The sequence below is a fragment of the Tauraco erythrolophus genome, chromosome 4, assembly GCF_009769465.1.
Source record: "Tauraco erythrolophus isolate bTauEry1 chromosome 4, bTauEry1.pri, whole genome shotgun sequence".
In the NCBI taxonomy this organism is placed as follows: Eukaryota; Metazoa; Chordata; class Aves; order Musophagiformes; family Musophagidae; genus Tauraco; species Tauraco erythrolophus.
In genome coordinates, this window is record NC_141468.1 from 83,908,850 (window position 1) to 83,926,304 (window position 17,455).

General features: G+C 44.8%; 2 protein-coding genes across 4 annotated transcripts in view; both read right to left on the reverse strand.

The window, feature by feature from the left end:
* The window catches only part of DERA (deoxyribose-phosphate aldolase), a 53,687-nt gene extending 46,841 nt beyond the window's left edge, over window positions 1–6,846 (reverse strand). For both annotated transcript variants that reach the window (XM_086610599.1, XM_086610598.1), the window contains exon 1: window positions 6,816–6,846. In XM_086610599.1, coding sequence (XP_086466725.1) covers window positions 6,816–6,846 — 31 coding nt within the window. The remainder of the gene's footprint in view (window positions 1–6,815) is intronic.
* A 1,697-nt stretch (window positions 6,847–8,543) lies between these two features.
* STRAP (serine/threonine kinase receptor associated protein) lies at window positions 8,544–17,104 on the reverse strand. 2 transcript variants are annotated; one of them, XM_086610600.1, is made up of 10 exons: window positions 16,993–17,104; window positions 15,872–16,007; window positions 15,037–15,118; window positions 14,705–14,777; window positions 14,051–14,147; window positions 11,701–11,838; window positions 11,007–11,143; window positions 10,122–10,271; window positions 9,566–9,631; window positions 8,544–9,094 (listed from the first exon to the last, which is right to left on the reverse strand). In XM_086610600.1, the coding sequence occupies exons 1-10, from the start codon at window positions 17,102–17,104 to the stop codon at window positions 9,033–9,035; spliced, it is 1,053 nt and encodes a 350-aa protein (XP_086466726.1). In that variant the 3' UTR covers window positions 8,544–9,032. The 2 variants fall into 2 exon arrangements, with proteins under 2 accessions (XP_086466726.1, XP_086466727.1); XM_086610601.1 differs by having other exon boundaries at window positions 8,544–9,100.
* Window positions 17,105–17,455: the final 351 nt, after the last annotated feature.

Below are 17,455 nucleotides of genomic sequence, written 5' to 3' on the forward strand. Positions count from 1 at the left end.
TGAGGAACTCGGCTTCTTGCTCTTTAATAAGGATCCTTTCAGTTACTCTACTCTAACCTATTCTTCCCACATTACAAAAGACAACCAAAATTTCCAACTAAATAATTAATTTATAAAAAAATACAGCTTTCTATATAAGAGTTTGGAAGAATATAAAGACAGTGTCCACTCTGTTAGATATGGGAAATTCAGGTTTCAGATGAAAATTTAAGTGAAAGAATAGAAATTTCCCCCATGAGTAGGTTAACTCTTCGTTACTCATTATATGGAGAGGATTCAGTCTGATTCATCTTGTGCTGGACTATCAGAAACCCACATACAGCTGTTGTATCGGCCCCTATCTGACTTTTGAGCATAGCTTCCCAGTAGGTCTGTGCAATCTTTTCTGGAAATAGAGCACTGCACACTAGATTAGCTTAAAGGAAATAATCGAGTATAACACCATTTGAAGAAAGAAAGAAAAAAAAAAAAAGTAAATTCTTAACCAATGGGAGAAACGATGGGAAAGAACAGTGGAAGTGAAATACGCTGCTACTTTTGCTTTGCCCAAAGTCACCTGTGGCAGTTACCATACACCAGCTGATTAGTAATAGCTGATTGCATGTTCTTTGCAAATATGCTGAAATTCCTTGGCTTAAGCCCTTTTCACTGTGTAACACATTTTACCTGCTGTTTTCAGTAACTCAAGACCAGTCACGAAGGTATCTGACACACGGCAATTCAGTAAGGTGTAATATCTACTTTTTTTGTGCCTGATACACAAGTTTCCTTGAAAGACCACAAAATCTGGATCTCTGAGTACTTTTTCGAATGTGGGATACCAAACCACTGTGCACAGCACAAGCAGAAAACTTAAAAAAAATTAAAATAATTTTTTAAAAAAATCAGAACTCCATCCTGTCTGTATATCTTAATGTGAGACATTATGCAGCTTACTAAAGGAAATAAAATGGTTTAATAAAAAAAACGCTCGGTGAGGAAGGACAAAGGTTCGGGTAACACACAGTAGCAGATGGAGACTTCTATCTAGCACAGACCTTTTTATTCAAGCCCACTTCTCCATTAATTAAAGCAGTGGGCATTGGAAAACAAATATGTCTCAGCATAATTGTCTCTAAATAGACTTCCAAAGTTTGCCACGTGAGGTCTCACAAACTCTTTCAATGTAAGTATCTTTATCCAGAAAAATCACTCACAATTCCAGCTTTTCTTTTTCTTTTTTTGCAATAAAAATCAGAATAAACTCATTATTTGAAATAGAACTGACTGCCTTTGGATTCTTCCCCTCCCTGTCTCCCCTAAGCTTCATGATTTAGTATCTGGCTAAGGAAAACTATATTTAATTAGGCTCATTAACCTTGCAGTGTGAACACGTCTTTTTTTTTTTTTTTAAATAAGTCATCTGCTAGTCATCTGCACAGTCATGTGGCTTCAGGGATAAAAGTAATTAAAGCAGTTACACTATAGCTAATTAGCCAATATTCTGTAATCACTCTTCAAGTTTACTTTTTTCTCTGAAGACATTTGAAAAAATCATATTCAAAATCTTAACAGGAAATTCATCTCCTCTCTCTGAAGAACATGAATCCAAAAATACCAAGCATTTCCTCGGAAAACAATAAATAAAACCACTTCATTAGTATAATTACATAAATATCTAAGACACCTAACACATTCCTCATAACACAGACTAAGCTTTTCAGAAGCCTTAAAAAAAAAAACCGCGTAGATGGCATCCCTTCAGATGGTGAAACAGAAAGCTCAAGAATGCCCGAGGCTGTGGTTTCACAAGTATTTTAAGGCAGCACTGTCCCCAAAAGAAGCTGGCCCCCCAACTGGTTATCTCCTCCTCTGTGCCAGAAACAGCATGTGCGCTCCTGCTCTTACCACGAACACATGACAAAACGGGTGAGGGAAGTGATGAAAGCTGTTATTTCTGGAGACACCAGTGAAACTGTGCCCTGAACATTTCGAGGAGAAAAGAGGTACCCAGCTGGCCACAGGCTGACCCCACCTGGCCATGCACGGGAGAGAGAAGAGGCTTCAGGATCAGGTCTTGTTACAGTTATCACACCACGTAAGCTGCTCAGAGGTTTGGGGGCTGTTCAGTTTCTCAGAGACAGAAGCTGTAGTTATTTTCTCATAGTGGCTCTTGCTATGCCCCTATTTTATTTTCAGATGGGCTCCTCCTTATACGAGAGAAGTTCAGTCTCCAAGCCATCAGCATTCGGATGCTCAGAGCAGGACACCAAGGCATGAGCCCTAAACTAGAGATCAGCTCCGCTGTCTTGTGACATTAGTGGAATCACACGACGTTGACCGTGCATCCCATGAAACGGATCACGGAATCCTCCAAAGCACTTTGAAAAACGCTGACAGGTCTTTTCCTCAGAAAGTGAGCTGCAGAACAAGAGGAGCTTGGTTTCCTGCACTCCCAAGTCCTCTGCTGTTCCTTCTCCTCTTCCCTGGCTCCAGAGACCTCTCCTCACCCCAGTAACCCAGCTGTCCTGTTATGGTCCTTATGACCATGGAGTAAACCAGGACGTTGTTACTTGCATAAAGCCCCACAAAAAAGATGTAACAAAAAGTCATGTAATTGCTGAGCTGCGCCTGCCTTACCCTCAAGAGAGGGGCTAATTTGGTCACCCCACCCAGTGACTTACTTATTTCCGAGAAATCCATCTTTCCTTCAAATTCTATTAAAGTTATTGAGCAGATTGAAAAGGTGTTAGAAAGGAACAGTGAAGAAACAGAACCACAGCGCAGGCTACAACCAGCTATTAATATATTAGAACAGAACTATGCTGTCTTGAAAAGGGATGCAACACTTCATTATCTAAATGCCACTTACCAACAGGCTAGCTCTCACATGTAAATGGCTCAGAAATACCAACTATAATTAAAAATATCAATTGAAACATAATGAATGTATTTCTGGCCCTTCAACTAGAGGGGCTGAGCTACACAGATTTCTTTTTTTTAGAATCCAAGAACATACTTTGCAAAACAACTGTAACTAATTAATCATTACTCAGAATACGTACATATATATATAGACACACACATACATAGACACACACACAGATAAAAAAAATATCATCATAGAACAATTTTGGTTGAAGATTTCTGGAGGTCATTTGTCCAACTTCCTGTGCAAAGCAGGGTCAGGTCTGAGCTCAGACCAGGCTGCTGAGGACTTTATTCAGTTGGGTTTTGACAATCCCCAAGGATGGAGACTACACAGCCTCTCTGGGCAACCTGCCCCATCACCTGACTGCCCTGCACGAAGACAAAACTGGACACAGTCTTCCTGATACGGTCTAACAAGTGCGGAGCAGAGGGGATGGTCTCTCCCTTCCCGTGAGCTCCTGGCTGTGTCCCCATCGGTACAGCCCAGGAGGCTGCTGGCCACCTCTGCTGCAGAGGCACGGCTGGCTCGTGCCCAGCTGGCTGCCCACCCGGGTCAGGGCTCTGCCTTCGGCCCTGCTGAACGTCACTGGGCTCCTGTTGCCCCATTTCCCCAGTCAGTCTATGTCCCTCTGACCTGGCTAATCTAGTGTCATCTGCAAACTTTGTGAGCAAGCAGACCATCACCTCCTCCAGGTCAATGAAAATCACTGTTAAACAGGCTGGGTGGAAAGCTAGACCCCTGCATTGCTCTACTTGGTCCCAGCCTCAAAGTGGAGTATTATCAACTGTGTGATCTGCTGGGCTTTAAACATCCTGCTTGCCGTCTTCTGGGTCCACCCAAGGTTACTGAATGCCTGTCTTTCTCCATGACTTCTGAAGTTATGGCGTCAACATTCCACCTGCAGGGAGAAGAAACCCCGTGTGGCAGATGTCTGCATCCCCACAGCTGAACCAAAGGAGTATGCTACTAGCTTGCACCACAAAACAGAGGCTCACTGATGCGTTTCACCATTTTGCTATGAAGCGGCATCTGATGCTTTTCTGAAAAGCAACAAAACACAAAGCACTTGGTCCATTATACTCCAGCATCCTTGGGAGAGGAGCAGGAAAGGCAGACTCCTTTCAGCCCTGCAGTCATTGTGGCGAATCTGAGTACCCACAAATAACCCTGCGAACAGTCCCTATGGAATGACTAACTTGTAAAAATCCTTATCTACCTTCTTTATGCGACTCTCTGATGGCAAATGGATCAGCCCATTAGGCTAGTGACAATCTGACTAGTTCATGCAAATCAGTGTCTTTTTATCTGTGTTACATGTACCCGTTTATTCCAAGTGAACACCCTGTGCTTCTACTAAGGAATAGTGATAAGAAGAAAGAAAAAAGAAAGGATGAATTAAGGGCTTTCAGGAAAATGTTATTTATTTTATTTAAAAAAAAAAAAATCACTTGGGAAAGCATTATATGCCCTGATTCGAAAAGAGTTTAGCTTGTCATTGATAAACAAATAGATGCTCTCTAATGGCAGCATCAGAAACTTACTGCTTAAACGATGACATTAGGTAGCAAGCACAGAAATAGCAGACACAGAGAAAAGGACTCAAAATATTTTTAAGATATTTTACCACTAGGTGTCCCTGTTAGAAAACTGTAATCCTACAGAACGTTCTATGAGATCAGGAGCAAATCATCTGAATTACTGTTAAAGCTGCTAGCACAAACTGGCAAAACCTCCAAAAGCCCAAGTGCCCAAGTCACGGGAGCAGTGTGTAATCTTAGCACCAGGAAAGATAAAGGCAAGGGTTTAACAGGTCACTTTTGAGTACTGCTACCCGCTAAGATACAGCACTTTAAGTAAGATACAGTAACTTACTTAAACATAGCACTTAAATATTTCAGATGTGCTTTTAGTGGGAGAGGGAATGGCAGGGAGATTCAGTTCTCCCTTTAAAGCAGCCAGGACAAGGCGGAAGGGATGGAAACAAGTACCTGCAGAGAGATCACTGGGAAGGGATGGCAACTAGGACCTGCAGAGAGATCACTGGGAAGGGATGGCAAAAAGGACCTGCAGAGAAATCACTGGGAAGAGATGGCAACAAGGACTTGCAGAGAAGCTGAGGGCAGTGGCCTTTCCAGGTGAATCAGTTGCAGCTGGAAGAGGCCACATGGTGCAGCCCTGAAGACATCCATCCCTCTGTGCTCCCTGGTAATACTCTTGAGCATTTGTTGACTCTGCCTTTTGGGCAGGGGAGGACTACTTATGGGAGGAGAAACAGTTATAGAAGATATCTGGAATATACTCAAAGATTGTTTTACTGGGTGCAAAAAAAAATGATTATGTTGTGCTGGTCACCTGTATATTGAACGCTTTTCCCTTGACTACGGTTGTACAGCAAGATCCGGCCAAATATTACTGAGGTCACCTGTCTCTCTTCCAATAATTTCCCACTTGGCAGCTTCCTTACACGTAAGCCCGTCTGTCAGAGGATGACTGTTTGATAGGAAGTGAACTGACTTCACATTCAAGTTTCTGGACTCCCCACACATACCAACAATTAATTACAAGATCGAATTTACAACAAGAAAAACCGCAACATGCACCTAGTTCCAAGTAACTGGAGCGCATTTGCAAACTTCCGTGCTAGCTTTTTTCCTAACAGACACCGACGTTTTGCCACTATATTATTAACATGTTTGTTTCAGCAAAAAAGATGCTGTCCAGAAGGCTACAGCTGAAACTCGCTGGTCCCTGCAAGCAGCCCACGGGTAAGCACACCAGAGCATAACTCAGCAGCTCGCTCTGGAAGCTACAGCACGTCATTTTGGAGAATGAGAAGAGAGTCGGCTTTCAGTTGTCTGCAGGCTGATCGTTTCAGCTCCACATCTGCTCCGTAAAAACGCCCATGCTTGTGCCAGAGATAGGAGCACGGCCCCGTGACACCGCACAGTGGGGCCTCCTCAGCTCTGCTGATGCTGAATTTGAGATCTCCCTGTTCCACACCAGCTGTCCTTTGCTTCCCACCTTCCATGACACCACCGCTGCACCTCCTCAGCTCTGCTGATGCTGAATTTGAGATCTCCCTGTTCCACACCAGCTGTCCTTTGCTTCCCACCTTCCATGACACCACCACTGCACCTCCTCCACTTAAATGTCTATTCGTATTGACCGAATTATGGCACCTTAGAGGCAGACCATAGGAAGGCTGATCACTTCAATTCATTCCACCGCCCCAGCTGGGGTTTGCTGGGTGGAGAAGTGAGAAAGCTGCAGACATTTCTCCTTCCCCGCTCCCAGCAACCAGCGGAAGAGGAGCTCCAGCTGGGAAACGGCGGAGAAACCCTTTCGGGCAGCTCTCTGCCTCACCCGAGGCACAGCCACCCTTCGGGCCTGGAGAGCACCTGCAAAACCCGTACTGGTCCTCAGAGAGCAAGCCAGGAGGAGAACGGGAGTAAAGTCTCGAGTACATAAATCGGAATCCGACTGCTAAGAAGTGTTTGGAACCTTTTTGGGGGGGTTACCCAGCCAGCACCACCAAGGTGCAGGCAGAGGCGAGCGGGCGCAGCCTTGTTTTGCCATCCCGGCAGCTGCCGCCCCGCTCGGAGCCTCCCGAGCCGCGGCCACACGCCACGGGCAAACTCCAGCTCCTGGAGCTGGGAGCTCCTGCAGCTCCTGACCTGCAGCACCACCGGGAAAACGCGGGAGGTTTTCCGGGTCCGCCGCGGGGGCGGAGAGGCGCTGGCCCGGCAGGCGGAACGCCGGCCCCGCCGCCGGGAGCGCCCTGCTCCCGCTCCCCGGCGCTCCCCGGGCAGACAGCCCTGCCCGAGCGGCGCTCCCCGGTTCGCCGCCTCGGAGAACCCTCTCGCCGGAGGTGCCCCGGCCCTCCCCGCGGGCGGCCGCCTCTTACCCAGGTCGGTGCCCGGGTTCCGCCCCGCCATGGCCCCGCTGCCGGCTGCTCTCCGCCCCCCGGCGGGAAGGGCAGGCCCCGGCCCTGCCGGTCCCGCCCCGCGCGGGCAGGAAGCGCCGGGGCGGCGGGCGGGTCTGCGCCGGCCTCCCCCGCCTCCATGGCGGTGGTACCGAGCGCGCCGCGCCGCAGCCGGCGCTACCGGCGAGCCCCAGGCGGGCCCCCGCCCCTCCGCTGGGCGAGGCCGCAGTCGCCTTGGGACGGGAATTACTGGAATATTCCGTTCTTTAGGGATAACCAGCACCCGAGTTGCTGTCCTGGTAACGAGGCCAGGCAACTTCCGATTTCTTCCAGTTGCATCTTGAAGTGGAAACCAGTGTCACACGTACACAACGGGCTCCAGAAGCTTCCCAGCCGTGTAACTTCCTAGTAACACTTGGGAAACGGACACCTGGTAACAAAGCTACGGGCAACTTCACGGCCTTGGCTTTTTTTCCATCCTGCATCACGTAAAGCAGCAAAGGGGCACAGCTCTGAAATCCAAGGACGCCATTCCAGACGTCTCTGTGGAGCACTACACAGCCTACTTGAAGTACGGGACGAACACCACAGCCTGCAAGAAGTTTTTGAGTTTCTTGTTGAAAACACCCCCTTCAGCTTGAGAAATGAACAGCACTAGATTTGGAGATCTCACAAACCTTAACAGATTTAATAAGGCTGAAACAATTAGCTGGAAATCAGAGGGTTGCAAGTCACTGGGGTTTAGAGTAAAGTTCAAGCAGATAACTGCAAAACTAATTTTGGGATAAAGTCTGTGAAATACATATCCTAAGACTATTATTGCACTAAGAAACCATAATTGATGGTATCATTCTTTGTCTTCCTTCTTACTCCCCCACCCCCAACAGGTAAAGCTGGAAGGGACCTCTGTCAGCCACCCAATTCCAACCACCTGGCTGAAGCAGGCCCAGCTACAGAAGGTTCCTCAGGGCCGCATCCAGTTGGGTTTTAAACATCTTCACAAACAGAAACTTTACGGTCCCTCCAGCTGACCTGTTCCAGCGTTTGACTGCCCTTCACAACAGAAAAGTATTTTCTTATGTTCAGACAATTGCCCATGTTTCAATTCATACCCATTTTCAAATGTTAAGCTTCAGTTTTCTAAGATGATAGCACTACTGTAGTCCTGGGAAAAAATCCAAAAGAACAGTAAGGACAAGTGTGAATAGGAAAAAATGAAAATGTGTATGAATAAATACACCTTTGTGTAACTTTCCTCCTTTCCATACAGAGTGCATTATGTAAACCTTTCAGCATAACATTGAAGGAAGTGACAAGTGAAAGGATGGCAATATTTCCTTTAATGAAGAAAATACGATTTTTAACCTTGAAAGAGTAACTTTTTTATCCAGTCTGGAGGACTAAACCCAAGCTTTGTACAGATTCATAGCCAACCTCTGAGATTTTCACGTGCACCCAAATATTTCAGGCAGCATGTTTAATTTAGTTTTCACTGGTTTTGACTTGAGACACTCAACGTTTACATTCCAACTTTAAAGAATGAAAAGATACAAAGCTTACAGATCAAAGAACTTGCCACCTTCCGTACCAACACTAAGACATTCCTAATGCTTTCCCTCTGCACAGCACGAAACAAAGATCCTAGAAAGGATTACGTAATTAACTTGGTGACTTTTCCATTCCACGAACCCAAGGCTCACCAGGAAGATATGAGTTTTGAGAGGCATTTTATTTAGACAACTGAAAACAGTTAAACTTTCAGGAGCAGCGTACAATGAAACAAAACCCGAACCAAACACATTTAGTACATAATCCTTTCTTTTCAACTGAAGCCGAATTTTCCAACATTCAAGAAAAAAAAAAAAAGAGTAAAAGCCATTGTATCTCTTCTCCGTAATAAAGAAAACACTACAATGAGTCTAACAAATTGCAGAGACTGGATCTTGGCTTGCACACTTCTTTCAAAAGACAGTAGGCAGTTATGCTGAAGAGACAGCAAAACTCTACTACGTGTCTTTTTTTTTTTTTTTTAGGATACTCAGTTCTCTCACAGACAACACCTAGCCAGTTCCACCGCATCCTCACCAATTACTGCCCACCGTTGCCTTACGCAGAGCGTGCACTCTGGGAGGCTGCTGTTCATCACCGTTCACTTGATTCAGTCTCGTGTGTCCACGTGCTGCCTAACAGTTGCAATAATCAGGCCTTAACTTCAGGAGTTGAGCTGTACACTGAATCCGAGTTTTCAGGGGCAAGATCTTCTGCAATGAAATAAAAAAAGAGTATTGTTTAACTTCACCTTAGATAAATAAACCAAAGAAATGTTGCAGGGATTGCTTAAAGACCAGTTCAGTTCGTTTTCCCATTTAATCCGATCTAACTGTTCAATGCCATCTGTTTGGTCTGCACAGCTCTAGTCACTAGTCTGACACTTACCACGTGGTCATCTTCAGGAAAACGCATTCAAAGATCTTTGGAGAAGAGTGAAAAATGCCAGAAGGTACTCCAGGGGAAAACTTCCCCTTCCATACTAAAGAATGCAAAGAATGCTACCATCTCAACTGATCTTTTACCACTTAGCTGAGATGCAAGACCAGGTTGAATGAGGCTTTGGGCAACCTGGTGGAGGGTTTCCCTGCCCATGGCAGGGGATTGGAACTAGATGATCTTTGAGGTCCCTTCCAACCCAAACCATTCTATGACTCTATGCAGCTGGCAGTTCAGTGCATTACCTATTTCCTCCTCTGCAGTTCCTGGAAGGGTGGTCCTTGCTTTTGCTGCTTCTGCGTTCTCCTCTTCTGTAGAGAGGAAGAAGAAAAAACTGTCAATACCTTTAGCTCCCACCACCCACCTTAAGAGAAAAAAAAAAAATTTTCCACTGAAGAGAAAGAGTTGAGTAAGCAATTCCATTAATGGACATTGCTTCCCCCCTCCTCCCCAGATTTACAGAACCAAAGTACAATATAAAATAAATCTGTCATTCACACTTCTTTCTAGAGATTCTTATATAAAAGTAGTAACACTTATTTCTTAAGACAAAAATACATCAGGCTATTTGCTTAACTATCCACAAAGGGTCTCTATTCAATAAGCTTACGGGTTTGAAGTTAATTGCTTAAATGACAGCTACAAAAGTAAATCCTTAAATTTAAAAAAATTAGGTGGATATAGAGACTGTCAGGAGACAGCACAGTTACTGTTCAGGTGATGCCTCCCACTTATGGCAGATATTCCTTAACAAGTGCACATGAAGCAGTCAAGTTCCACCAGGAACAAGCACAAACTTACCAGGAACGACACACTTCCAAAGACCATAGGTTTTCCCTACTGTTGTCTGCCACAGCCTCAGCGTACCGTCCTCGGAGCCACTTGCATATAACTCTCCATCAGGGCTAAACCTCACACAGTGAATTGGACCGAAGTGTCCTTTGTAAGATTCTACAGAAGAACACATCGAGACCATTTAATTTCAAGTTTCAGTCAACAACTGAAATTAGTAAAAACTGATCAGAAGATGACAAAAGTACTGATGGGCAGCACTTTCTCAGTATTTAACTTCTGGTGCGAAACAAAGCTGCTATTAGTATCTCAGTGATCTCAAATTTAGGTAACATATTGAAGTTTTATTAACTGAAAAAAAAAAATGCTTATTTATTCAGGACAAAACAACAAAGCAAGCCAGTAGCATGGAGCACACACGCTCTGTTCCTTCAACCACCCACACCACATAAATGCAATTTTAAACAAGGACAGGATCAACAGATAAACTTTGAAATATACTTTTTTTTAACATCTATTTGGCCAACATTAACAAGAACACAAACATACCACATTTTTCATAAAAACAAAGAGCTGCAACTCATTAGACATTATCTAATGAATGCTACAGTATGACATTCAAGTAAACATACAGCTTGCTATTGCAGCAATACAAATTTTTTTTAAAAATAGGTGCAAAGCACTGTTTAATGAAGGCTTTAATTAGTTTTAGAAGATTAACTGATATACTGAGACAGGAAAAAATGCTTAACTGATAACACACCTCTTCATCCTCTTGCACAGCATGCTATGCTAAGACCTTATTTGAGTACAACAGTTTCATTTAGTAGTCATTATTTCATTAATCTAATACCCATTTCAGAGCTCATTTTTGATTACAGAAGACAAACATACCTAATTCTTCTCCTGTATTATAGTCATATTTATAGAGTTTAAAATCTTCACCACCTGCAACCAAACATTCTTTCGCGGGGTGAAGTGATGCAGAGTTGATTGTAGCAGGTGCTTCAAATGATTTAATCTGCTCTAGACTGAGGAGGAAAAGTTTGTTAAAGAAGTTCATTTAGAAAAAAAAAACCCACTCAGAGCAAAGAAACTGTGATTCTACTAATCCCAACTGCTTTTAAGAAAAACAGAAGACACCCACACACGGTTTCTGAAACAAGTTTTAATACTTGCTCATCGAATTAGAAACGAGTTTGGAATAAGCAAGACGAAAGGCTCGCGTTCAGAACTACTTTCTGGAATATGTTCAAGTGCATGACTTGCTTTCTTAAAAGACCATGGGGATGTATAAATAATCGTTTCTCTGAAAAGCACTGAAGTGAAACCTGGCTGAAACTTATTAAACCACAATCACAATTAGCGTGATATATGAAAACGGCACCAAACCTTTACAGTCTGGCATCTTGTGCACAGTGAGGGCTCCCTATTTTAGAAAAGGGCAACAGCTTCACACTCTACCTCTGACAAGATGTCCTCTAATGCCAGTTCTGACCACCTGGTGATTTTGGCCATGTGACAGACAGTTTTCGCCCACAACCAAGCCCGTGACTCAACCTGTGGAAATCCCGTGGTTTGAACTCACGTTTCTGCACTATGGAAGGCAATTGTCTTCCCGTAGGTTATCACGAGGATCTGTCCTTCTGGAACATACTCCATGCTGCTGACTGACATCGCAACGTTTAGCGCCTTCACTTCCGTCATGGTACTCCGGTCCCAGAGGCTTAAGAGGAAACAAAAAGGGAAAAAAAGACTCTCAGATTACTTCAGCAAATCAAACAATTTTCGCCTCCCATCCGTGGCAAGATTTGGATCAAAAGAGCCACCTAACAAAGAACATGGTTTGATTCCACAGGTACTTGGGATTGTCAGTGGCATCCTTATCTTAAAACTTTGCCTAGGTGAGAACGAAGACACGCTCACTTTAAAATACTGCTACTTTTGAAGCACAATGCAACAACATTAAATGGTACACGTAATATTTAACTACTCAAGAATCTTCTTAGAGATTAAAATCCTTGTTAAAAGTCTTCTGAACAGAGCTTTCTAGAAGCAAGGCTTGAAGATTCCATTCTACCTTTTTACCTCACAAGGCAGAGAAATACTAATGCCAATTTATACAAAGAACAGAGATTCATTTAAGATAACAGTTTTCTATCTAGGGGTGCAAGAGCTATCTAAAGAGAAAAGAAATGAAACTGTTTTGCTATGACAAGAATCTTTGTTCATCAGCTGACTGCTGCATTTCCATTTCTACAATTCAGTGAAAAACGTTTATACAAGACTGGGCTCCTGCCTATCTTCAGCACCAAAAGCGATAAGAACTGGGGCTGAAACGGAGACTACAGGGAAATGGCACCAATGAATTCACCATCCCATCCCTTCCACAAAGCAGAAAGGACAACTCTGTTTCTCTCTTTGTGCCATAAACGTAAGAATGGTGAAACAGCTAGGCATGAGATGACACCAGTGGTCATATCAGCCAGCAAGCTGAGGAAGCAGAGAGGCACACCGCCCATCTTTTCTGGACAGCTTAGTATGAGGAAGGACCTTTGTCAATTCACCTCCCCAGCAGCCAGGTTTGTCTCACTTTCAGCACATCTCCTACCAGCTGGGCATAAAGTAAACAAAACACCTGACTGTAACTGGATGAGCTGTCTTATGAAGTTCAACAAGGCCAAGTGCAAGGTCCTGCACGTCGGTCGGGGCAATCCCAAGCACAAATAAGGCTGGGTGGAGAATGGATTGAGAGCAGCCCTGAGGAAAAGAACTTGAGGGTGTTGGTCGATGAGAAGCTCAACATGAACCAGTGATGTGCGCTGGCAGCCCAGAAAGCCAACCGTGTCCTGGGCTGCATCCAAAGCAGCGTGGCCAGCAGGTCGAGGGAAGTGATTCTGCCCCTCTACTCCGCTCTCGTGAGACCCCACCTGGAATACTGTGTTCAGCTCTGGGGCCCCAATACAAGGACATGGAGCTGCTGGAGCGGGTCCAGAGGAGGGCCACGAAGATGATCCGAGGGCTGGAGCACCTCTGCTATGAAGACAGGCTGAGAGAGTTGGGACTGTTCAGCCTGGAGAAGAGAAGGCTCCGGCGAGACCTTCTAGCAGCCTTCCAGTACCTAAAGGGGGCCTACAGGAAAGCCGGAGAGGGACTTCTTACAAGAGTATGTAGTGATAGGACAAGGGGCAATGGCTTTAATTGAAAGAGGGCAGATTTAGATTAGATATAAGGACTAAGTTCTTTACTATGAGGGAGGTGAGGCACTGGAATAAGTTGCCCAGAGAAGTTCTGGATGCCCCATCCCTGGAAGTGTTCAAGGCCAGGCTGGACGAGGCTTTGAGCAACCTGGTCTGGTGGAGGGTGTCCCTGCCCATGGCAGGGGAGTTGGAACTAGATGATCTTTAAGGTCACTTCCAACGCAAACCATTCCATGATTTTATGATCTTATAAACACACTGAAGCCTACTCAAGTTATCAGCATGGCAGAGAAAGAGGGCTACGTCTAGTGACAGTGTACTCTTTCCACACACTCTTCCGAGTCTTTTATCCCAGTCCCTGGCTAGTCCATGCCTTGCTCATCTTTCAAGGGTGGACTGCAGAAAGCAAGGCAGCAATACCTCAGCACAATGTGTGTTCACAAGGCCTCGTCCATAAATTCATCTTCTCTAGGATTATGAAAGGCATAAATCTATTCTACTATGCAGTTCTCAAAGACCACCTCTTCTTATCCGAGAGGACACATTTATGGGTTAAATCAGAATTATTGCAGAAGTTATGTCTGAGCTGAAGAGAACTGCATTAGGCATGCAACTCTAACAATCTAGGATCAAATATCCCGTGTTACCTTACGTCGTTTACACAACTATCTTCTCACACAGATTATGACAACAAATACAAGCAAGCTTCTCAGAAACCCGAAAGTTACTTTTTCTTACCGGACAGTTTTATCATCAGCTGACAGGATCTGTTTGTCATCACTGCTCCATAAAGCCTTTTTAATGCCAGAAGTATGTCCACTGATAACGTCGGGTTCTTAAAATAAAGCCAGATATTTTAATACACGTAAGGAAATTAAATGATGTCACGCAGCAGTCTGGGAGCTTTCTTTAGCTATATGGATTTCCATTTACTAGAAACTGTAAAATTACTCCAAGCACTTATGACTTCATTTCTAGATCTTATTCCAGGAACAGGATAAATGTAAACTGGGTATCTGGCTGTCTAAATTTAAAAAGCTTTTCTAGTTTAACATCGAGGTTCTCTAGCTTCGTATCAATCAAAAGTAGTTAAGTAGCTACATGAATTTAAACACACTTAAATAGGTGGAGTCTTTTTCAAATGACTAAATTTTAATTAGACCTATTCCTAATGAGTCTGTGTTGAACTGAAACATGCTATCCTTTAAGTCCACTATAGGTAAACTTTAATTCACTTGTAAAAGCATAAACTTAAACTATACAAATTATCTTACTATAGCAAAAGGTTATAGAATCTTTTGTGATTCATAAACAAAAGTCCTGAAATTAAGAGATTTTGTTAACCTTCTGTTAACTCCAAAAAGCCAGAATCAGTTGTAAAAGCAGACTCACCTGCTTCTGGCTTGCTCAAGTCGTAGATACGCAACAGTTTATCTTGTCCACCTGTTAACAGATAATTGCTATCCTGAAACAGAAGTTATAAAGGGTCAACTCTATTTCGAATCAAAATACCAGCCTGCATCTGTGAGTCTTAAAATAACAGTTCTTTCTCTCAGACAGCCTCTAACACACTTAGTACATTTAAGTTATCATCCTAAAAACCAGAAGTGGTATGCTCAATTATTTGCCTAGGATACACACGTAAAAAGTAGAAAAGTAACTAACAGCAAAACAGACTCAAGAGCTTACTTCCCTGGCGAATAAAGTATAAACGTTTTTCCTACCTGTGTAAAATCCACACTTTTGACAATGTGTTTGTGAGCCAATGTGATTAGTTCGTCGCCTGACACAGCATCCCACACTTTGCTAAACAGCAAGAGAAAACATTTGTATTTTAGTAGCACCAGGACAAATTAACTTGAGCAGTCAGATAAGCTTGTAAGCAATCTTTTCTGACAATAACACAACATTTTATCGTAAATGCTACATTCTTGTAGGTTATAACCCAGATAGTCAATGAGAATACTCTATGTGCTTTAACTGAAACTTTTTTTTTTTTGCTATCCCACCATTTTCCTTTATTCTTTTCTTCAAGTTAATGGAGACCAAATAGCATTTTAGTTTTAAGACAAAGGCCGTCGTTCTCTGCAATTTAATAGAGGTTGCCCTCTACCAACTGGATTCAACTTGGCAATATATGCCGCTAACAGCACGAATAAACAACAAGAAACATCAAAGAAATAACTCATTAGAATTTTCACAAGAGTTTTCTTGTAATAAAAAGAGGCTACCTGGAGAAAGCAAAATAAAAATCACTCTTTCAACTCTGCTGTAACTACAGTGCCAGAGATTAGAGCTGCACAGAATTGTTATTCTAGCAGAACAGTAAGGTAATTAAGTGTATTTATCGAGAAGTAATCATAGTTGTTCATCATATGGAATTAACTGTACCTGCTTTCAAGAACTTAAAAATCTAGGTTTTAATTTGGCTAGCCATAAATAAGCTAACAACTACCTAAGAGAAACAAACGAATCAGTAATTTACTACAGCTATATGTCACCAAGGAGCACTACAGAATAAAGCCAAAACACAGACTTCAAAGGCAGTTAATCACTTACGCTGTAAAATCTGCTGCTGCTGTAGCTGCTTTAGTGGCATCTGTGTTCAAAGTGGCACCCCAAACAGCACCTTTATGACCCAGAAACGTGCCAATCCAGTCTCCTGTGTCGCCCTGACGCAGCATAGGCTTACCATCTTTGCAAAAACAAAACCAACACTCAGGTAATGTGATAAAAAAAATGAAGCTGTTTCAAAAAAAAGATTCCCTTGCACCAGCGTGTGGAAATACCACACACTTTATGAAGTTATTCTTTGTAAGAGAGTTTAGCTGAAGAGCTTAGATATGCAGCTGTACTTGCTGCACGCATCTAAAACTGTATAGACATCAAAACACCACTCCAAATGAGATAAAAGTTTTCTTTAGGTTTGTGTTAAGGCAGAAGGGAGACAGAAAGGAACATTTCATTTAGGTTTTCTTTTTACTCAAGTTTTCTTCAGGCAGGACAGGTTTGGTTTTTTACTTTGGAACAATACTTTCAGACTAGCAGTACTCAGAAACAAGTCTGGTGTTTGCAAACAGGTACGTTTCAAGCGTATACAGAGATGTTGTAAAAACAAAATAGAAAGCTCTTCTTGTGATTATTTTTCGTGGCAAGCTACCAAAAAGTTTTTCACACGAGAAGACGCAGAGCTGAACTGGAAGCACTCCAAAGCAGAAAGCGATGCCCTTTTAAACTCGTGAACATACACATGTACGAAGGGGAAACGCTATTCACACAACGAGAGTTCTCATGGGAAAGCAGGAGGACACCCTCATTCCACGTCCAGCAGGGCAGCTGGTGAAACGGGAGCTCCCTTGGAAACCCACAGCCTCCGTGCACAGGCGGAGGAACGGGCGGCTTTAGAAACGAACCTTCCCGAGGCTGCCCCCCCCCCCCCCCCCCCCCCGGCCTGGCTGCGAACCACGCACCACCTTTGTCACTCCCGACAATTCACCGCCGCCAAAGCCAGCCGGCAGCTCCTAATTCCACCCGGGAGCACCCCGAACCTCCCTCCCCGCCTCGGGACCGCGACGCGCGGCCTACGGGGCGGAGGCGCGGCGCGGCCCGGCCCTCACCACCGGCCGCCCCGGGGACGAGCCGTGCCCCCCGGGCGGACTCAAACGAGGGGCCCCGCTCACCCTTGCAGGCGCTGATGAGGAAGTAGCCGTAGGGGGTGACGCCGCTGAAGGCCAAGTCCACCACGGGCCGCGTGTGCCCGGAGCACGTCAGCGGCGTCTGCCTCATGGCCATGGCGGCGGCTGCGGGCGCGGCGGCGGCGGGTGAGGGCGGAGGGGGCGCGGGGCGGCAGCGGGGCGCGCGGAGCTGGGGAACGGACACGAGTGTGTCCCGCACCCCCTCCTCCTCCTCCTCTTCCTCAGCCGGGCAGGAAACACGGACGGCGGCGGCGAGGGAGGAAGCGGCGGCACGGCAGCGCGCCGAGGCGGAATCACGTCAGGCGGCGGGCGGAAGCGCTGCCAGGCGCGGGATAATGGCGCCCTCTTCCCTCATCCCGGCGGCCGGAGAGGGAGCGCTCTGCTGATCCCGGGATGGCGTCCGGGCCTCCGTCGTTGTGCCGAGGGGCTCTGCCGCAGCGGTCCCGAA